This window comes from Falco biarmicus, chromosome 14, assembly GCF_023638135.1.
Source record: "Falco biarmicus isolate bFalBia1 chromosome 14, bFalBia1.pri, whole genome shotgun sequence".
In the NCBI taxonomy this organism is placed as follows: Eukaryota; Metazoa; Chordata; class Aves; order Falconiformes; family Falconidae; genus Falco; species Falco biarmicus.
In genome coordinates this window covers 11934085-11956782 of record NC_079301.1, presented here as the reverse complement: position 1 = coordinate 11956782, position 22698 = coordinate 11934085, and the positions used below count along the sequence as shown (strand labels likewise).

General features: G+C 47.0%; 1 protein-coding gene and 1 long non-coding RNA gene across 2 annotated transcripts in view; both read left to right on the top strand.

The window, feature by feature from the left end:
• The window catches only part of LOC130158970 (uncharacterized), a 165288-nt gene that overhangs the window by 57030 nt on the left and 85560 nt on the right, over nucleotides 1–22698 (top strand). The gene's annotated exons all lie outside the window — the stretch shown is intronic.
• Nucleotides 1–22698, top strand: part of GABRA3 (gamma-aminobutyric acid type A receptor subunit alpha3) — a 68819-nt gene that overhangs the window by 36200 nt on the left and 9921 nt on the right. The window contains exons 4-8 of the mRNA XM_056360089.1: nucleotides 1872–1939; nucleotides 5741–5961; nucleotides 15727–15809; nucleotides 19499–19642; nucleotides 21282–21434. Coding sequence (XP_056216064.1) covers nucleotides 1872–1939; nucleotides 5741–5961; nucleotides 15727–15809; nucleotides 19499–19642; nucleotides 21282–21434 — 669 coding nt within the window. The remainder of the gene's footprint in view (nucleotides 1–1871; nucleotides 1940–5740; nucleotides 5962–15726; nucleotides 15810–19498; nucleotides 19643–21281; nucleotides 21435–22698) is intronic.

The following is a 22698-nucleotide window of genomic DNA, read 5'->3' as shown; positions in this document are numbered from 1 at the left end:
GACCCTGAGGACCACATTGTAAAGTACGGGTCCTTTCATGGACCCCTGTCCCTCTGCCCCTTCAGGTGCAGGGAACAATTCATTTTGCACCTCACAAGGACTGGCTTCACTGGCCATGGGCAGCCCTGGACCCTGCTCTGATAACCATGGCAGTACATTATTATCTTGGGCAAACTGAATGCCAAGAAGGGAGGAGGGGAGGGGAGAGAGAGAGAGTTTGTGTTTTGTCTAAAACATAATTAGCTTTCTTTCACTGCACGTGTTAGCCGAAAGAGCCTCACTTCACTAAATGTTCTTCTCTGCTGTGTATCTCATTTGGGCACTTGTTTGGAAGGAGACAGAGAATACCCCGAGTATTTAAGTCTTACAGAAGTAACTCATTTTGTTCAGGGTGACGTCTTGTTGGCTTCCGGCTGTTTCAGAAAGTGTACCGCATACATATTTCTCTTTAACCTTCTTTTTATCTCATCAAGACAAGATCAAGGGTTACTTATATAGCACAATAATATCAGCCACAGGCTGCGTCAGAAACTTTCCAGCATAGTAACTAAAGATACGTATATGTATGTTTTAGCCATTAAGGAGAAAACCCTGCCAGAATGCATTATCTTATTTTTGGATACGAAACTGCAAGCACAAAACTAAGCTTCATAGTGCTGCAAAATAACCATCAAGGGTCAGAAGGATTTCCATAACTGAGTTGAGCAATGGGCTATCCAGGCTACTTGCAAAGCTGCTGCAGTGGCCAAAATAGAGTACTGTGCATAAAACATGAAGTCTTTGGGGCTCTAAATTAGTTCTTTCATTGGGAAAGCAGCTCAGAGCTAGCTTATGCCATACAAAAGGAGCACAACGGCATGATCTATCCCTAAAGCAGTGGTGATTTATAGTAACATAGGGCTAAACTCAAGACACCACATCCATCATTTTTTCACTACAACCCAGTGGGCAGAGCATAGGACGATGAATCTGGCAAATCACTGTGCCTTGATTTCCATGTGAAATGGGACAGCAACAGAGATTTCAATTAGGAAACATGCCGAAATTGTAATGAAGGCAGGAATGACAGCTGTATGTGCTGCTCAGCATGTGCTGGTGGCTGTGTTCTGCAAAGCAGTTCGGTTTATCTTTACCTGAAGGTGAGTGATTTTGATTGTCCCTGGGTTTTAGCGCTCAGCGTAGGAACTGTGTGTGTGTGTGGTTTGGCTGGGGCAGTGAGGCTGCTGTTCAGCACCCACGAGGGTGGCGCAGCCTGGGATGCAGGGGAGCGTGTGATGCAGGCGAGCAGCAGTTTTGCAAGAGCAGCTACTCGCCAGGAGCAAGGCACTTAGGAGAACAGCAAGCTCGATGGCAGTAAAAGGCAATCAGAATATTGGTTCCTTTTACATACATATAAGCCTGAAGCTGTAACAAACCCAGGGTTTCCTAAAACTGGTGGAACATTGTTAGGCTGTTTATCAGGCTGGGAGACACAAAGGCATTTCAGATTAAAAGGAGTTTCAAAGCATCAAGGCTTACCTCTCTATTGAAAACGTGCAGATCTATACCATGTTATGTATCATGTAGTCACATACATTTTGTAAATACGCATTGTCTGGCTGCGTGGGACATATTCATCCTCGATGTAAGTGTGGAAAGCAGCAGAGCTACATCAGAGATGAATTTGCCCAATTACAAGTGATAAAATCAGCCATTGTTCAGGGCACAGCAGAGAGCATGATGCTCACTTGCTGAGGGCTCACTAGGGAGGCGCCTGGCGGGGAAAACCACCACATAACAAAACCCAAACCCTTTCTTTGTACAAGCAAATTCAGTTCTCTAATTGCTTTTTTTTCCTTTTTTTTTTTTTTTTTTTTTTTTTTTTGTCCCAGACAGCGTAACTGAAGTCAAGACAGACATTTACGTGACGAGTTTCGGCCCTGTCTCGGACACAGATATGGTAGGTGCCACTGGCTGGGATGGCTCTTCTCCTGCAGCTGCAGCAGATGTGTCCCACCCTTGCCCCCAATCTGGGCAAAAGTGGGATTTTCCTAAATAGCAAGAACACAAGCAAGCATCCTAGCTGCCTCTCTGGGCAAGAGTGCACCTCATCATCTTCTCACAGGCCAGGGGAGCTCAGTGTGGGTGGTAGACAGGGATTGTTTCTCACGTGTGTTTGGGCTTTTAGAAACCAACTGGTAATGCAGCCTTGGAGGGGGTCAATGCCTTTGCACCACTCAAGCACACTGCAGGCTTTAGGGTCTTCTTCTTTCCTGCAAGTGCAACCTAATGAAATGGGGAGAACTGCCCATGGGACCAAGACCTGGTCATGGCATGTTCCACCCGTTACATGCCTTGAGAAACTCCCTCACTGCAGCCAGCTATCCTTGACCCGACTGTGCATGGAGGAAGGAGGGTGCTCCCTGGGAAGAGCAGAGGATGCCAGGATCCAGTTTGTTTTGGTGGTAGTGCTGGAAGAGAAGAGTTCACCATCAAACTGTCCTTATTGCTTGAACCCAAAGGGAGACAAAAGAGAAAAAAGAAAAAGAGTGAACTGATTGCAATATTTTGACATGTACAGGGAAAATTATTAATGAAAAGGCCTGAGGTCTGAATTTAGGCTTGTATTCCCACAACAGTTTGTCTTCTAATTAAAACAGGACTGTGGAGCATAATTAATAGTGAGCTTTCTCAACAGCATTTCTTGCAGCTCATATTCCACACACGCCCAGGCACACAGAGAAGAGTTGGCTATTGATGGTTGCTCAACATTTCAAGGGTGCCACATGAGGACAGTCATGTATTCAGGACTGAGACCCTCCTGCACATCCAGTCCCAGAGGTGACCTGATGCTGGCATAGCCCAGGCTAGCAGTGAGCAGTCCCAATCTTGGAGGGAACCCACTTCAGGAGCAGGAGCAAGACATTGCTCTCACCAGCTTGGTCAGGCAGGAGCAATGTCCTGTGGCTCTTGCAGCCCCACTGGAGCTGGGAGGGTTTCATTTGCTGTGCTGACATGCCCATGAACATCTCTTCTGCTGCCCCACTGACAGTCCTATGCTAGCAAGCAGAGGAGTTGGGGGAGAATAAAATCTCTGTTTCGTTGAGGTGCTAGCCCCTTCACGCAGCCCCATGTTTCTTTGGAAAGACCACTCCCTCCAGGGTTAGAAGTTAACTTGGTATCAGCGTAGCCAAGAGTATTAATCTCATCTGAGTTCTCTCTCTATCTCGCTTGCTTTCCTACCGCAGTGGAGACCCGTAATATATTCAGCATCTTAGCCCTTGGGGAGTATCTGATAATTACTTCCAAGGTGGAGCATATTTGATTAAGGGAGTGTGTATAATGAACTGTGAAGAAGAAATATGAGGTATTGAAAAGAGGAAGGTATTCTCTGCAATGTGATTTGACAAAATGAATTTAAAATTAGGAAGACAGTTAAAGAATAGTAAATTATTTCCTCTTCACGTGCTTTAGTTCCATGTATTTTACAAATGCATAGCCAATGTGTTTTAGCGTGCTGTTCTGGTGCTAAATGCACTCAGAAACGTGAGAGAGAAAAACCCTGTCTCCTTGGGAAGTGTGGGGAGAGCCTGCTTTTCTGAGGTGGTTCCTTTCATCTCTGGAGTGGGGAAGCCCCTCCTTCCCAGCTTGCATCCACAACCATTAGTCATTGCGATGGAAAGCTGCTCCTGTGCATCTTGATGCAGACAGAGACTGTAATTATGATGATGGAGGAGAGGCAGGTAAAGCTGCTATGGAGAGCGGAGGAGAGCAGCTGGTTACAAAGTGTGGAGGAGGACATGTAGACCTTTTCCCTGAGATGCTCCAAGGGGCTTCTAATATCTCTTTCAGTTTGGTTTGGAAAGTAGAGCCCGATAGGACCTGACATATGCCTGAATCTTTGGTAGTGAGCTCTTGCAGCTTTGCCTCAGTCCCCAGAGGGGAAAAAAAAACGTTCAAAGGAGTTTTATGCTTTGGCAGATGGACTCTGGAGAGACTCAGCCTTAATGGTTTTGGTCACTTCTATAAGTAGGGAAGAGCATAACATAGAAGTAAGCGTGCTCCTTGGAAAGGGTGGCTTGGGAATGATGCTGTCATGGAAAGAAGTATAGAAAAGAGGCGAAGAATCTGAACATGATTTCTCTTTTCTTTGGGAATGATTCCTTAGCATAAAAGAAGAAAAAGAGGACCTGGGAAGCTGTTATGAAAGTTTTGCTTCTTTCTTTGGGTTTTTTTGATAGGAACAGGGAGTCCTGAATAAGGTAGCTTTTCTCCTGAGAAGGACTTTTCCCAAACCTACCTCCTGGGACTGCACACTGGCTCATTCCTTTGTTTCATCCCTTTACTGAGCTTAAAACCGCAAACTAAACATCTGTTCCACAAAGGGGCAGAATATCTTGTACAGGGCAAGGCCTGTGGGAACATAGTATCTTCTTTTCCCTTCCCCCAGCCAGGCTCCAGAAACACATTTGAGCAGGAGCGGTTCTGTGGCCAGGGACTGGGGATGAATTTCTTTACCAAGATGCTTTCATTCAGCTGCCATCTGCTGCGAAACCTGTAGGAATTTCTGTGACCTATAGGAAACTGATGCACAGCAGCTTTTACATGCTGCTAAGAAGAGCTGCAGGAAAGAAATCACTCACAATGATAAGTTTAGTTGGTTCTGCAGCCTCCAGGAACCCATAAATAAAGACTATGAGTCTGCAACGGCAAGGGAAGAACAGCTGGGACAGACAGCTTTTCCAAAGCCCCCGTCTCTCTCTGAAAGTCTTGTGAGCTAATGAGATCCTTCATTAGCAAGAGGAGGTGTGTGTTGTAGAGGTGAGCAGTGATGCAGCTCATGCTGATGGGCTGAAGACTTCCCCTCAAGTGACATGGACCCTCACAGGACACGGGGTGGCTCAGGTCACAAGGAACAGCAATCCCTTATGCCAGGCACCGGGCAGATTGATCGATTTTTGCCTTGAGGTGACTGTGGAGCTGTAGCACCTTGGCTGCTTGGTCAAGTGGTTTCTGAGGCTGCATGCACCGAGCAAGGAGCTGGCCCTGACTGCAGGGTTCCAAAGAGATGACTTCTAATTGCCCCAACTGGAATTATGCCTAGGAAATGGGTTTCTACACGAGCTGAAAGGACAAAAAAAAAAAAAAAAAAAGGATAAATAAGGAAAAGAAGAAAAAGAAAAGAAAGTCACAGAATCTTGTAATGCAAGTTTGTGAAGTCCTTGATTCAATGATTTTCTAGAGTTAGCCTGGGGAACAAAATCACATTAAGACAATGTCATGAAACTTTCTTTCCTTTCTTCTTTTTTTTTTTTTTTTTTTTTTTTATGAACAGGGGTATAATTGCCAGTATCCTGGCCAAATTCCATCTCCAGGAACTTTATTTTGCCTTTTTCAATTCCTGTCTAGCTACACACAATGGTTCCTTCCCCTGAAACATCTGGCTAAAGGTGGTGGTGCAGCAGGGCTACATGAAGGCTGGACACTGTAGGCTGTATTGCAGCTTGTCTACAGTGGTCAGAAACACTGAAAGTAAATTTTGGTGTCATATGTAAGTCATACAAGACAGGGTAAATTCCCTCTGTCCTCCACAGATTTCTCCACTGCCGTTAATCTCTACTTCTTGTTGCTTCATGTCAACCAAGATGTGCCAAAACACAGTATGCTTAATGACCAAAGATATTTGCCGTTTCTTGAAGTGACTTGTTTGCAATGAAGAGCTGAGTGAAGCAACTTACTTTTCTCTCCTTTCTCCACAAAGGAGTATACTATTGATGTCTTTTTCCGGCAATCCTGGAGAGATGAAAGGCTGAAGTTTGATGGTCCCATGAAAATACTTCCCCTGAACAACCTGCTGGCCAGTAAGATCTGGACTCCTGATACCTTCTTCCACAATGGGAAGAAATCTGTCGCCCATAACATGACAACACCCAACAAGTTGCTGCGCCTGGTAGACAATGGCACCCTCCTGTACACCATGAGGTAAGTCTATGTCTCCTGGGCCACGGTCTTCCAGGTCCCTATACGCATGCTGGCAAGGATGGGACCTCAGGGTACGTTACAGCAGGGTTTGTGCCAACTTCCACTGGCTCTGTTAGTGCACCTGAGTCTCACCCTGCTGCTTTCCCTGCCACCCTTGTTTCCTACCTATATAGCATCACTGATCCTCAACTTAAGCACATTCTTACAGGTAGCTTTTTTCTCATCATTCCTGTTGATTTTTTTTTTCTTTTATGTGATGAAGTAGAAGTGTTGGGATCTATAGTTTGTGGAGTTGGTGTGCCACCCGACTTATTTTTGTTTCTGACCTCTGATGGAATATGAAGTCAGGTTTCCAGTATTGGTAGGGGGCAACATTAGGATGGGAGAATTTGTTACTCTCCAGCAGCTTGAGAACAGATCTAAATTTGTTCAAGATGTTACACCAGAGCTGTTTGAAACATTTAATGAGCCCAAGCTTGCTTGTGAGAACAATGGCGGTCTTTTTGCTACTTCATGGAATCAAAAATCCAAATCTGTGTAATCAATGCCTATCTTTAGGGGAAAACATCAACAGCTTATTAAAAATTGTGCTTTGGAGGTGCCTGGTTTGGCGAGGCCATTGGAAGCTCTCAGTTTAGCCCAGCCCGTCAGTTGAGCTCTCAGTGGGAGCCCCAAACACAAGGTAGCCCTGCAGCGTGAGGCCCCAGGCAGTGATACAGCCTGTGCAACCCTGCTGTGAGGTCCTCCTAAAACACAAGTTGCTGTTGGGGAACCACGCTTGGGCAGTCGTCTCTGGATTTCTCACGAACAGCCATGGTGCATACATTTATCACTGAGCTGCAACAGGGGGAGAGCATGAAGAGAAATACCTTTAGGTTAATTGTATGTTCATTCCAGAACTATTCAGATATTCCTGTATGCTTGTAAGCTATTCACCCATGCAAATAATGTTTGCCACCTGGGCTGAATGTACTAATGCGCCTTGTGAGGTAAATGGGTTTATAAATGAAACAAGCTACTCATAGATGCACAAGAAAGGTATTGAGTTAGTTTTGGAAAGGTGTAAATTTTTGTTTTCAAAAATTATTTTCTCTGCTTTCATCTTCAAGCTGATCCTAACTAGTAACAGGCTTCATTGTGGATTCTGTGTGCTGAGATGCTGCACTTTGACCTCTGTTTTTTGAGGACCAGACAGAATTTCATCTCTTCATAGTTAAGCTGCCTGTGAACCTACATAGTGTCAGCAAGTTTTACAGCCTACATTGATAAACAATGCTTTGCTTTTGCGCAGCAGTTCTCAAATATGAACTAATCCTGCCAGTGCCCTGGGGGTTTAGGTCTCCACACATCAGCGATCTCACGTTACTGAGACAGATGGGGTAAATGAAGGGAGAAGCCCAACTTGACTTCAGGGCTCAGTTCTGCTCCTGGCTCTCTGACCTGCATGTTGATGACTAACATTCCCTGGGTTTGTATCATTGACTTGTAAAGTATTACAGGAGCTACTGGCATAAGACAGCAAAAAAGGACTCAATTTCAGGGCTTTTATATCATTTCACTTCTTTATTCAGCAAACAGCCATTAGCTTCAGCAAGTTTTGTGTGACTGAGAAAGTACTGGATTTCCTTTTCCGTTTAGGGCTGGGCAGGTGCCAGGATGGAAGCATCACAAGGTTCTTGGGAACGAGCTTCTTGAAGAAAATGGAGTCATAGGATTTTTAAAATAAATTCAACACAACCTTCAGTTTAGATCTCTCCCAAAGAAGAAGGAGGTGAAGGAGAGTCTGAACCTCCCTTTGCGTATGCTCCTGCCCCCCTTAAATGTACCCCTAAGGCTTTGTAAGAGGTAAAGAGCCCACTCAGAGATACTCAAAGGTTGAGGGCCATATATGAGACCTTTTGTCATGTGTTTTATTGCATAGTACCAGGAGCTGTAGTCCATGGAGATCTTTTCCTTACTCAGTACAGATGGCTGCTGTGCAGATGTGTGTGAAGCTCTCCTGGTGGGGCTCTGGACAGTATTGGACCAGTCTGATGCTGGAGATGCAGTTAGAGCTGGCCAGATGGCTATCTGCAAGGCACTGCTCCCTGCGCAGGACAGTGTGTCAGGGGTGAAGCAGGGCTTCTTTGGGTTTGCAGTTCAACACAACCAGGATGGGATGTCTGTCCTGGTGCGTTTGATGATTGCCCCTCTTCCTGATGCTGAAGGAAACGCCTGCTCAGGGCCATGCAGGGTCTTTTGAGTGAGAGCTCAGAAAGAAAGATGCAAGGGCACAGACTGTGTGACCAGGACTGTGCATCAGTGTCAAGCCCAGAGACCAAGTGCTACCTGGCTCTGCCACTCACAGGCACTCACACCTCAACTCCACAGTAAAATCATGATGATCACCTTCTCTTGTTAAGTGCTTTGAAACCTCCTCCCAGAAAAGGGCTGGAAAGAGACTCATGTTTTACGTCAAGTGGCACACTCACTGTTCTCCCCCATGCCCAGTGGCATGCACGTGTGTCCTTCTCAAAGCAGGACCATGAAGCCAATCTCAGCCCCACACAGCTGACATCTGGCAAAGTGCAAATCCCAAAGAGGCACGCTCTGTCCTGCTAACTAGGGACTGAGTTTGGACCTCCACCAGACTTCCCCCAGACTGGCAGGACAGGCCAGGTGATCCTTTGCAGGCTCAGTCTGGACTGGTACATTGCCATGCAGTTGGACTCCTGAAATATATCCTGCTCCTTTACCTTGTACCAGCAAATATCCTTGAGGGATCGGTTCTGCTGATCTGCAATTAGAGGCATGTCTCTTGCTATTTATCCTGCTGTGAAAGCCAACTTCTCTTAGTCAAGGCTTACATTTATAGATGAAGTTGCTCTGGTGGAACAGCAACTCTGACACAGGCATCCAGCAAAATTACACCTGTGTGACAATATTTATAGCTCCTGGAGAGAGCCTCTTTATCACTGACCTGAGCTTCAAGGAGTTGCACACCAGCTGTAGCTGAGTGTCCAGAGATTTCCTTTAGTCATGGCACAGCCTCCTCATGGACTGATGGAACATCACAGTGCAAACATCTGATCACTGACTCAAGCCTTGACACCTGGGTGACAAGATGGCCTTTGCAACCGCAGCACAAAATTGCATTTCTCTATTCCCCTCCTTCGGGCTGCTGAGGAAAGGACAGGATTAACAATCCCTCTGCCTCTTCCCTGCTACTCCAACTGCCTTAGAGGGCATGGGAAACATAGTTTTATTACGTACCCCTGCCTCTGCAGTCTTGTTTGTGGAGCTCCTACAAGATGCAAGTAGTTGTCAAAAGCCCGGGTAGGGCCTCAAAGCTCTGGTATCAGACCTGAATACAACAAACTGGGAATTGTGTGTGGATTTACATAAGGTACAGACAAAAAACTCAGCTGCTGCAGCAATCTCTGGATGTATTCCCTGCCTCAAATTGTGTGTGGGACATAGATGACGTTCTGGTTCTTCCTGGCCTTGAAGCATATGAAAATACTGAAAGCTTAATGCTGTGCCAATGCTATTCAACTTTGTGAACCTCTTCAAAGAGCTCTCCTGCTCTTCACATGGACTGTCAGAGTGGCACGTTGAGGCTTTGTGGTTATCGTCAGAGTGGTTCCCAAACAATATGTGTTCAAGTTATGAAGTTAAAGGATGTTTTCTTTAATTACCAAGCTGACGCATTCAGCTGCGTGCCCAAAGGCTTTGCCTCAAGAACCTGTATTGCTAGAGACAACGTGAAGTCCTTAGCAGCAGTGCAGGAGCACTTGGGAAGGACGGTCAGTAAACCCCTTGCTTAGGCAAAGGCAGAACAGGAGGGAAAGCCGAGTACAATGGCACCCAGGTCACGTGCAGCCCTGCCGTGGCTGTTGAACCCCACATAACAAGCCCTGTACCTACTGCAGCATGCTCAGGGGTTTGAGCTTCCCGGGCTCCTTTTTCAAATCACAGAGCTCTGCAGTGTCTCTCCCAGCAAAGGCTTTGGGTTGTCTTTACTGCCTGGTTTTTTTAAGCCCCAGGCAACTTGTGAGAGCTATAGGCTGAAACTTGCAGAACCCTTCCACTTGATGGAGGTACAACTGTCATTCTTCTTTCTGCAACAGCAGCAGCTGGGACATCCCAGCACCAGCTCCTCTGGGTAGTACAGACTGGCAGCGATTTGGCTGCATCCCACATCAGGGCTGATCCTAGAAAACAGCATAAATGGACCCAAGCAGACCAAAGCTAGACTGCTAAACACCCAAGCGGAAGAATAGATGAGATGAGATTTGCACAGCCTGCTTTTCCCTGCCTTACAGATTCCGGGGTGGATCCAAAGGCAGAAATGATCTGTTTTCCAGCTTGGTTTTGTGCGGGCAGACTTTTGTAAGGAAGCTGTCCCAGGAGGGAGAAACTTTCAGAGATCGCCTTATCTCGCTGCTTTTCTGCCATCATGGGCTGAAATCTCCAGGGGCTGGGGGAGGATGCAAAGTGAATTCAGTGCTTTCAGATCCAGCACAAGGATCCTAGAAGCAATTTGGCTTTCAAGCTCAAACCCCAGCAATTAAACCTAACCTAGATTCTCACACAGCCTAAACCGTAAACACTATCTGACCTGACTGTGGTTATTAATGAATCTCCTAGAGGAGAAATCGGGACAAAACTCAAGAATATCCCTGGCATAAACAAAGTCTGTTCTGCTGTGCAGGGTGCTGTCATGTTTTTGTACCACACATATACCAAGGGATTATTACATTTGCATGCCAGAAATTGGACTGAGACTCTTGCTCATCCTGCAGCACGATGCAGGTAACGACAGGGGCTCTAATGACACATCAAAGGCTTTGCTAAGCTCTTGGTAACCATGAGAACGAAGCTGAAGTGGTTTGTTGTACCGTCAGCCCTGGGAGAGGTATGTTTAGCCTGATTCATGCTTCTTGCCATTGTGTTGAGCAGTTCAAAGGACTTCCCATGACTTTAAAGAGAAAAACATGGTTTCTGTCCTGGATGTTCCACTTTTGGTGCCATTGCACCAGCAAAGTAAAGAGAACATGAGGACTTTGGGGGTTGATTGCAAGACAGTTCTGCACAAGTTATTGCTAGCGCCTGGGACAGATGACCCAAAGGATACAACAGCTGGATTATGTGGTTACTGGCAGCTTGACTATTTTTCACATGCTGTTTGGGTTTTATAATGACATTTCAGGGCTCAGATGTCTGGACCTGAACAGGGCATCAGAGCAATGAAACAAACCTCTGTGGCTAGCTGGCCATAAGCTCCCTTGTACGGGGTAAGGGGCAAAGACGAGAATTTCTGCAACAGGCTTTTTTACCCAGATGCTGCAGAGGCAGTGATAATCGTCTGGAAAGCAAGGTACATTCCTCTTAGTTTGACATTTTGATGTTTCATTAGGCAAAGCATATGGTGCTGAGGAGTCCTTCACCAGCAACAGGAGGTGGCAGGGAAGCCAGCGGGGGGGGGGGGGGGGGGGGGGGGCGCAGTGGAAGGGGAATGTGGGCAGTCTCCTGAGCGGTGATTGATTCCACAGCTCACCTAAGTACCTCTGCTAATTAGTGCTCTAAAAGATGAGTGTATGCAAGAAAGGCTGCGGGAGGGAGGTGAAAGATGGTCAGGGGATGCAAGGGGCAGAGGGGTGAGCAGGAGTGAGCAGCAGTGCACGCACTCTCGTCCTGGGGAGAGCATCTCGGGGAGCCAGCATACCCCAGCGTGTGTAGGGGCAAAGGGAAGAGGTTTCAGGCAAGGGAGAACACCTAGGAGGGGGAATGCTTCTATTTCTTCCCCCTTCAGCAGGGAAGCTGGCTACCTTTGTGTCTTACCTGTGAAAGTGCTGACTTCTGGCTGGCTGAAGTTGCTGAACCAGACTCTTCTCACTGGAATGATGTGACACGTTCTTTTTTATTTAATTTCAGGAGACTTAAAAGCTCCTTCAGTTGTAGGTGGAGATGTGGCAGATTAGGTTGCTTTTTCAGTGGTTTGTTGATGGATTTATTGTGTTGTTGTTTACTGGCTCAGCTAATAAAACACACTTTAGATTTAAAATGTGACTGCTGCATTCCCACACACCTATGGAGTCATCCAGCATCCTTATAAAGTTCTCTCTTTCCCTTGACATCACTTGCTCTTGTTGGCCATGGCCTGGAGAGGGCAGGAGGGTATGGCCAAAGCCAGCTTGTGCCCAGCTGGTCTGTGCTGCCATCCTGGCTCGCTCTGAGGCTCTTTCTGGCTGCTCTACATGGCGCTCGGCCACCGGGCCCACAATGTGCAGTCCTTTGAGTCATTCAGCCTTATTGATAGTGGCTGTTGATCACAGCCAAGAAGCAAACAGTACAGTGGATGAAAAAGGCCTTTCTGGGTTTTTTTAGAGAGTTCAGGATACATCAGAAGGAAAGCACTGATCAGATGAGAGGTCCTTTGGGAAAGCCGACTTTGGGAACACCCAGCTAAGAGCCTTTTGAAATAATTAGTGAAGCCAACAGAGGAATAGGAAGGTAAAAAGGAAGTTTTGTGTGGCCTGATGAGGGAGACAGGGGAAATACATCAACGCTTCTTTACACAAGTGACAGTGACAAATATAAGAAGCAAAAAGTCCATTGCAGTTGGAAAGGACACAGAAAGAATTGAATGGTAAGATCTGTGAGGACATGCTTGACAAGCTTGCTAACCATTAAGCTCCCCAAGTGAATTTTGAGCTGACAGAAGAAAGCATCACAAAAGAAACAGAACAGGAGGAGCAAGGCTGTCAAGTTTAAATCTTGCTGCTAGGTTTTCATACCTGCTTCTTGAAATCCTAATCTTCATCCAGATTATAAAAGAGAGACATCAGAGCTAGTGAGTAATTTGTTTGTGGTGACCTTTGAGTGTCCAGAAGAAAATCATTCCAATGATGTGCTCAGTATCACTGTCAGTCTTTCCATTGACTTCAATGACTCTTGGTTGAAGTCCTAGAGAACAGGTCTTCTCTCTTGTGTAAAACAGGTACTTTCAGTCCAAAGAAGAGATCAGCAAGTCAGAAAGAGTGATTTGTTTCCAAGGAAGTTACATTGGCCACACAGTGGTTCTTGGGTTGGCTGTGAAAGCCAAGCTGGGGCCAGACATAATGCAAGCAGGACAGTCATCATCACCTCTTTGTCAGCAGAATGATTATTATGGGACATAGTGGTCACTGTCCACGTACCTGGCTTCAGAAAGGATTGGCAGACTCAGTGTAGAAAAGGTCCTTGGTCTCTGGTGCACAGTTGTGTCTGGATACCTTGTCTGAATCATGGAAGCCATAAGCCATCAGCTGCTGGGAGACAACAGTGAGGTGTAGCTTGCTCTGAATTCACCCCAGTTTCATACTTCTCCCTAAGTAACCACTGGCCTCCTCTACTGGAAGTGGAGTCAGCCTGCACAGACCCAATAAACCCGCTGTGATTAACCTGGCTGAGTCTGGAGCCTTGCATCAGCCACGGGTGGGCTGTGAGCCCTTGGGACCCAGCAGGGAATGGTGACTCAACAGCCAGCCTCTTCAGTGCAATCAGTCCCCGTGGGGCGTGTAGGGACCATGTCCTGCTGATGCTGAATAGCTGAGAGCTGTTTGGTAGGACCAAAGTTGTCCTGATTGTGGGAATTGCTTTTATAGGGGGGTTTCTGTCTGTGTCGTAGCTCGTGGTGCAGATGTGCCCAGTGGAGACAGGACAGTGGTACATGGCACTGAACAACAGCAGAAATGAGTATGTGCTGCTGTTGCATTAAGGAGCAGGGAGGTACCGCTGAAACACTGTGGGGCTGGGGTCAGAAGGTCTGCAGGAAACTCACCGCTTTCCTTTGCTAGCTCGTACAAGAATATGGGGTAGACTTCCCCACGGTGCAGGCTGCTCTGCGGCATGTAACCCTAAGTGGCCTCACCTTCCAGCCGTTCCCAAAGGCTGGGTTAACTGGGATTTAAACCCCTGCTGTGGGTGCTGCAGGGGCTCCAGGTCACGCAGGAGAGTTTTGGCCATCCAACCCTAGCCCGCTGAAGTTACAGCAGCTTCCAGCTCTGCTCCTCCGCTTCTTGATTTAATGCCTCTGCCTGTCTCTCGGGGGATACCAGCTTTCCTAGAACCTCTAAAACAAGCAGATGAGGCTGGACGTGGGTCTGAAATCGTGAGGTTCATTTCCTCACCCAGCAGAGCAAAATTCACAGCCAGCAGAGAGTTTCTAGCGCAGCCTGGGCTGCCCTTGCAGCCGGTACAGAGCAGCTGTGCGAGAATTTGCTGCTGCTCCATCCCTCGCTTGCGCTGGTGTCCGCCTGCCACAGCACCATCTGCCGCCTGCAGCCACCATCGCTGCGGCCTCGGAGATCCCCTGCGCCCCCGAGCCACGCTGATTCTGCTTTGTTTCCCCCACAGGGGTGAAGTGCTTCGTTTCCTACCAATTTTTTTTTTTTTTTTTGGCAAATTTAAAAAGCAGTCTCTTTTTTTTTTTTTTTTTTTTTTTTTTTGGTAGAGCTATTTAAGGTTTGTCCACCTGAAAGAAATAATAACCTTTATTTTTCTTTTCTTTTCTTTCCTTTTTTTTTTTTATTGGCTTTTAGTAAACAAAATCTGAACCCTTTTTTTTTTCCCCAGGGTTTGTTTTGCATTTGACTAATCCTTAATATTTTCTATGAAGAATAACTTGAACATTTTTCCAGCTGAAGGAAAATATCTCAATAGAAGCTTTCCACTGTGCCTCTTCACCTGAGTTTTTCACAAGCCACATTTCAGCCTTAGGTCTGTTTTAGGTCTTAGGTCTGCTTGCCCTTTGCATCCACCTGTTGCTCCTGTCATAGTTTATTCACGATTTTGCTGAGCCATCAGAAGTGCGTCCTTTTTTCTACAAATAGTTCCTTCAGACAAGATTGTATTAGACGCCTCCGGGGAGGCTGTGTGTCCTGGCTCCCCCTCCTAGGCTACAAGCTTTGCAATACTTCAGGAAGGAACATGAGTTTCGAGCTACCTTTTTTATTAGAGCCTTTTATAATGGATGTTTTTATGCCTGGCCCCACATTCTGCAGCACACTGCTTTTATGGTTGTGCCTCCCTCACAAAACCACTTCCTGACAAGGTATCCTACTGGGATTTGGTGGATGCATAAAGCACAACAGTTGTCTTGCACCCACCCACACAGCCCCAGGACATGCAGTTCTACATCTGCCCGCATGATCCTCTGCAGTGCCGGCAGGGAGGGGAGAGCTGGGGAAGCTGGGATGAGGTGCTCCACGTGCACGGGGCTGTGTTGTACCCTGGTGCAACACCTGCGCCTTCATGGCTCTGACTGACTTCGTTCAGCAAGCCTAGCAGGGCTGTGGCCTCCTGACGGAACAATCTGCCAGCCCTCAGCTCCTTCCAGACCACGGGAAGAAAAGGCCATGTTCCCTGGAAGCCCTTTCCCTCTGCTTTCCAGCATGGTCCATGAGATGTCCCCTGGCCCCAGGCATTAATGAGCTCTTTGTGCACAGTGCATAAGCAAACAGAAGTCCTGGGCTTTGGCAGATTTTCTGATCACACTGAGTGGATAAAGATGAACTCAGTCAATAGGGTTGAGTTTATACAATGGGAAAGGTTGCCAGATCTCTGTGCCTGCTGTTCTCTCCACAGCTGATGGCCTTCTGCCCAGAGACCTAGAGGTTAGTGATCACATTGAGGCCTTTGTCGCCTTTGATGGATGCAGGGCAAAGACACGGTGACAGAAGGGCCAGGTGGGAGCCTCTGCAGCCATGTGTTTCTGATCACGCCCTGTGTTTTGTCTTGTAGGCTAACGATTCACGCAGAGTGCCCCATGCACCTGGAGGACTTCCCAATGGATGTGCATGCTTGCCCGCTGAAATTTGGGAGCTGTAAGTACCCTGATCAGCCTCTGAAAGGAGGTGGGTACAGAGCTAAAGAATAGTCCTTTATGTGGCTAGTGTTTTCCAGTATTCTAGCAACAGCGTTATTAATTATTGCTAATGGTAATGTCACCAAGAACATGTTTCTGGTATCTTATACATGCAATTCCTGCCGTCATCAGAAATGGGCAGCAAGCAAATCTGTGGTCAATTCCGGCTCACAGGACGGGTTAGACACCGATAGTTTTGCTGTAAGTTTATTAGGGAAGTGGGAAGAGCAGTGGAAAGGCCCTCCCTGCCTTCAGTGGGTTGTGCTGCCTCAGTAGGACCAGCATTGGTGGAAAACTCAGAGATGCTTTTCCTTCATCACAAGATGATCCTGGGTGGACAGATTTGTGAAGATATCGGTGGTGTCTGCTGCTAGGTGTCCTGTCCAGCATCCCTGCATCACTCCGGCCAGTCTGGGGAGAACCTGAAATCTCTGGTTGCTCTGGCTCCATGCTCTGATGCAGATTATAAACCCCTTGCTTTTCTTCAGTCTGTCAGGCAGGCTGCTCTCAAGTAAAAGGCTTGGGAACTCTGGGAATCTCAGTTCCAGCACTCAAGGGTCCTGGTTTAGGGAAAATTTGCAGGCTTCTGGGGAGCTGAAAACTGCTCCCAGCCTCCCAGGCTTGCAACTGCTCATCTGCCTGGGCTTCCCATAACCTGCCTAGAAACAAGTTCCCTCTACTCTCCCATATGCAAGTTAAATTTGTTTTGCTTTTGTTCCTAAAGTGAGTGGGAACCAAATTCCAAGCCACTGGTTCACCATAATGTGGAAATAAATTTCCTAGTCCCACTCTACCTGGAGTCTCCTCCAGGTCCAAAAAACTGAGCACCACTCACAGAGACTGACTGTGTTAGGTGGAAGAGTTACCCACCTCCAACTAAAGAATAAGCCCTCACCAGAAATCCCTCTTTTGGACTCTAAGAAAACCGAGAAGTCACAACCTTTCTGAACTGATAACTTCCTTCCTGTAGCCATTTGTGAGTCAACTAAGGAGAAAGTTGAAAAGTTTGATTGACACCAGAAGAAATCATGTTTATCATGTGCATCTGCTCCTCTGCTTCATGACAAAATGCATCCATGAAACTGGATTATTCAAAACTACTAAAATAAAGTTATTTCTTAGGCAGCACCTAATTAAATGTAGAACTCATTGCCACAAGACATCACAAAGGCCAATAAAATAGCAAGCCTTAGAGAAGGATGAATTATTAATGTTAATTGACCTTGTGAGGAGGGATATAAAATCTCATACCTCAGGCCTAAACTCTGGGATTATTACAAGACTTGCAGGAAGGCAGATTAGTCCACATCTAATTGCTATAATGTTTGTTAGTGGGGAAAAGAGATTAATGTGCACATTTCTGCTGGAACACCCTTTGGGGTTCTTCTGAATATTTTTACTGATTTGGCCTGTGAACGATGAGAGTTGTGACACAAGCAGCTCAGGAGCTGCCCCTGATTAACATTAATATGGCTCTTTCTAAAGCACCCCATCCACGTAGCATCTGAGCTCACCTCTCCTGTGTTGGAGTAGGATTAAACCAGTGTTTGCACCAAAAAAGCCATCAACAGCTGGAAGCTGCTCATTTGCAAGAAGCTTAGAGTGGGTCAGATTTATAAGTAGCAGGACAATGCCAGGGCCTGTTCAAAGGACAGCCAGATTTGCCTCAGTGACCACCTTCCAGTGATCCCCATAACCTGAAAGGCTCGTCAGTGGCCTTCCGGCCCTGTGCCACCATGGCAGCCACCCGAAGGGGAAGGCAGCGAGCTTGCAGAGGGAATAAGGGCATCAGGCATTTCAGATAGCTTCAGCTGCCCACCTGCATCATTGCTTGGACCAAGTGCAGTGAAGGTGATGGCTTTACCTATCACCATGCTCCCTAGAAGGTGGATATACACAGCAGAGAACAGTTTCTAAGCTAGTCATAGGACAATTGTACCACAGCTGTCTGAGACCAGGCTTGCAGAAGATGTTGCTGAAGTGACCAGCTCCATGAAATGCCAGAGCTGTCCTTGTTTGGATTGGACTAGACTGCGTTGCAAGTGAGGCGTTGAGCAGAACCAGAACAGCTTCATGGCATTAAACATGTTCCAAGCATCCATGCCACGCCTACGTGACACCAGATACGCTTCTGTCCCAGACAACCAGACATGTAGACAGCTGCGTTTTCAGGGATGATGGCAATGAAAATGTGGGCAAGTTTCCTTTGTAGACTAACGGTGGGTGAACCAAGACCGTTACAGCAGAAGGTGCTGCCCATCAAGGTGGAAGAGCACTGGCAGGGCTGTACAAAGCTAAGCTTGAAGGAGGATGGAGGTTTCTAGAAGCATGTTGAGAGCTGGAAGGAGGGGTTGGAAAAGCAGAGTGTTGCATATCGGATGAGAGGTGCCAGCCTGCATCAGAAGTGCTTAAGCAGCATGCTGGTGTGCTGCGAGGCGTTGGCTGATCATCAAAACCACCCCTCTCATTTTGCACAGCTCCTGCTTAGTATTTGACACGTTTGCCAAAACCTTTGGTGCAGGGGTAACCATGGTTGTTTTAAAAAGATCAGAGAAATATGGTTGTCCCAGGACACAATCTTCCACAAAGCAGGAGCTGAGACGTATCTGTAGTAGAACTGACCCATTGCTTAACCTGACCCCAGCCAAAGAATGCCTTAATGTCTTACTAGGAGAAGCTGGTGGTAAAAAATAATTAAAAGCTTGTTTTAGTGAACCTTGCTCTTGCCTAAAAAACTGGTATAATGTGTGTATGCACGGGAAGCTTGGGCATTATGGGGAGAGGCAGCTCCTAGCAGAGTCTGGAGAGACTCCATAGGACTGGCAAAACCAAGAGCATGCAGGTTCTGCTGGGAGAGGGAGTGACTATGAGGACAAGGAGTGGTTTGGCCACAAAGGCTTGTGAAGGTGATGGTGACTGCGTGTGTTCAAGAGAGGTGTTTGCATATGGGGAGCTGGGCAGGTGGGACAGAGAGGGGAACTCAGAAGTTCCTGGAATGATGCAGTCCAGCAGCACTTGCCTGCTGTTTCTCTTGCAATGTGCGGGAAGGCTTTCCTCAGCACTGCCCTCCCCCACTGCCCGGTGGATTGGCCTGGAGGCTGGCAAACACAGGGTCATGCAGGGGAAAAAGCACCTTGGTGGGAAGGCACACCACCTCTAAAGCTGAGAGGCTTGGAGAAGGTTGCTTCTGAGTGAGGGTAAATATTTTTGACATTTTCTCCTTAGCCTAAAATTCAACCCCATGGCATTTAGCCTTCCTCACCAGCTGCTGCCAGCATGACTTTCCCGGTCCCTGGCATGGCAGGGCTGTGGCCATCCCGCTGCCCCAGCAGCCTGCTGGTCTGGATGCCTTCCTATCTTGTCTCTGCTTGGAGCCAGCCCTTGCAGAGTCAGCATGTCAAGGGGACAGCGTGTCTCTCAACGACAGTGCTCTGCCCCCTCTTCCAGCTCCCTTCCGAAAACCCCAGCTCTCTTTTGCTCAGTTGATTTAACAGTTGCTGAACTGCCTTGGTCTCTGGCCATGCTCGGCTGTGCTCAGCCATGTGGCTCTGAGGAATGCACAGCAGGGATTAATTTGGCTACAGGCTAATTTTGGTATATCTTAGGTCAGGCAGAAGCACAAACCTCATTCTTCTTTCTCCTCCGCAGATGCCTACACAAAGACAGAGGTGATCTATACCTGGACACTGGGGAAGGATAAATCAGTGGAAGTAGCGAAGGGTGGATCTCGCCTGAACCAGTATGACCTGCTGGGCCATGTTGTTGGGACAGAGATGGTTCGTTCCAGCACAGGTACTTGTGGGACCACGATGCTGTGCATGGGCTGAGCACACTGTCAGACGAGAGGAACCCATGGGCTTTAAACGCCAGGAATTGGCATAATTATAGAGGCAGTACCTGTGGGCAGTGAGCACCACAGTACTTCCCAAGCCACATGCTTTTGGAGGATATGGCTGGGGACATCTGGAGCAGTCACCCAGCAACAGTTTAATTTTTTGTGGTTTCCACTGGAAGACCCTTATTGCCATACCCTCTAGAAAACTGATTTCAAGCATCTAAAAATTATCTGTTGTGTGGGAAAATTGCCCCACCTTGCCCAGCTGGTTCTTGGTACTGTGGGTTCATTTGTCTTGGATCCTTTTCCAGTCCCTCAGGAGAGCATTGCGGGCAGGGGAGGTGAATGCAACATAATGTTCAAGTGTGATTTTCACTGCATCTGCTTACACAAATATTATCACAGCTAATAGAAGATTATCCCAAACAAATGTTTCCTCTGATTAATGACCAATATTAATCATCTTTGTCTCCCATCTGCTGCTCCTCCCTTCCCTTCTGAATCCAGGTACTGATAGCTTCTGTTATTTCGTGTGTCTCTCTCTTCCTTTTTTCATTCTTTTTTTTTTTTCTTCTGTATGCACCAGTAATTCTCTCATTTGAGGATATTTCCTCTCTGATGCACTTGATTTTAATAGTGTCTGTCTGTAACAACTTATATCACCTCCCTTGGGGAAATGTGGGGAGTCCAGGGAACTAAATGTCATAATATCTGGCCCATCTCTCTACTTCAGTTGTTGTAAAAATGTCCAGATGAATAACCTGAAGTGGGAAGAAAGACGCTAAAGGCTCCTGTGTATAATGATTTAGCAAGGCCATGCTCACAACAAAAAGGCACAATAATCCAAAAAAATATTCAAAGCTTTGAGTGGAGGAATAGGGCATTGAGGGAAAACAGGGACAGCTCTTTCTTTGGTTTACAGCCCAGACCTTTAACGACAGAACTTGCCCTGATTTTTGAGACGGTTACAGTGTGAGGAAAGGTGGATTATTTTCAGGATTGTCTGAGAAAATAAAATCCTTTGTCCAGAAATCCCACTGAAGTGCTGCTAGGGTCTCTCTAGGCCTAAGGGATCTCACCCGCAATGTGGCTCCCTAGGCTGAAGAGAAAAAGGATGGGAGCTTCATCCTGAGGGACCCCCAGAAGCATCTTGCTCCTGGCATGAAACAGGGAAAGCCTATTGTGCAGTTGTTTATTGGCACTGATTTGCCTTTGTCCCACAACCGTTTTGTTGTAAATTAAAGAAGTCTCCAGAGAAGTGTTGTGAAAGGACAAATGCTGTGTGGAAGTCACCCAGGCTCCACTGGGGCAGGCGCCTGGCACAGCAGATGTGGGTGTGTGCGCAGGAGATGCAAAGTCAGTGTCAACAGTGTGCTGCAGCATGCGTCCCTCCTTCACATAGCTGTTAGGGTGGCCTGCAGTACTGTGGGATACCAGGGCATGGCAGCCAATATGACACACATGCTGTGATTTCATCTAAGAACTCGAAAGTTTGTTCAGAACAGATCTTTGGTGATTGAGAGATGGATTGGTGATGAGCTGGACCATCCTGGAAAGTACCGGTGGCTCAGCGTCTCTAACTGGTTGTCTCTGCAGGAGAGTATGTTGTCATGACCACACACTTCCACCTCAAGAGGAAGATTGGGTACTTTGTGATCCAGACCTACCTACCCTGCATTATGACGGTCATCCTGTCCCAGGTCTCCTTCTGGCTTAACAGGGAGTCCGTTCCTGCCCGAACAGTTTTTGGTGAGTCTGGGAGCATGGGGACATCCTCTCAGGTCAGGGAAGAAAGGCACCACAAATGATGGGAAATAGGCTGAGCATTAGAGCTGGTCTTCTCCAGGCCTTGATTGGCATCAGTGAAGCTGCTGCCATTTCCCAGAACAGCTCTCAGTGTCTTCCCAGTGCCCCTGCTTCCACTGAATCACTGCAAAAATACTCCTCTCCATGTTTCCGCTACAAGCCAAGCTATACATATTAACAGTAATCAAGGTATTGATCATCTAATTATATGCATTTGGCTGTGTCTGCTTATCTATATTGGCTTTTGAGTTGAGGAGAGCATAGGTACATGGGGAGGCATTTAAAGCTCTACATTTGAAATTGCTAATGTGCCCCTGGTCAGCTCCACATAACAAGTTCCTGGGCTGAGGCAGTATAACTGCACAGTAAATATATGGTTATTATTTTCCTCAGCTGGTTTCAGATCATCTTTCCAAGGGAAAGTGTTAGGCTGGCATTGCACATATATTAATAGCTTTCACAAACATTTCATAACAGAATTGCTTCGTGCCTTCCTGCCAGGACCTTTAGTTCAGGATCTACGCACACATGCTCACAGACCAGGTATGATGCTGCAGGGTTGTATTTCCTGGAAATAACGTTGCCCAGCAGATACCACTTAACAAAGAGTATATTAGACAAAAGTTACCGGGCAGAGAGGGGATATATGGTATCACCTGCTCGTGTTTTTGAATAAGACAGAAACCAGTGCGGTTTCAAAGATCATTAAACACTTTCTCTGTAGCAAGAGTCATGATAGAAATACTCCCACAAGCCCAACAAGGCTGATGTCCTTCTTTCTGGACCTTCTCTGCAGGCCTGGACTTTGTTCCCATGCTGTGGACTGGAACAGGACACAGGGAGGGTCACAGGTGGTTCTGCACCTTCCTAAATGAGCTAGAATGGAATAATTATGGGGGTTTGTGTTCTCTGGGGATTGTGAAATGTAGTTCATGAACAAGCTTTTAAATTTACAGTTGACCCCAGTTTCTCCCTGTTAGCACCGAGTTGCCTTCCCTTCCCCAGTGAAGCAAATCCTACAGCGATCCTCAGGGTCGAGTGCAGCTGCAGGGAGCCGGGTGGTTAGTATGACCAAACTGCTTTGCACCATCCAGACTGTGAGAGCTGCACTGAACAGCGGTAACAGTGAAAAAGAGGGGATACAGCCCCTTAGCACCCATGTTTTGATGTTTTCATCCAATAGAATGGAAAAGGGGGTCCCAGACAG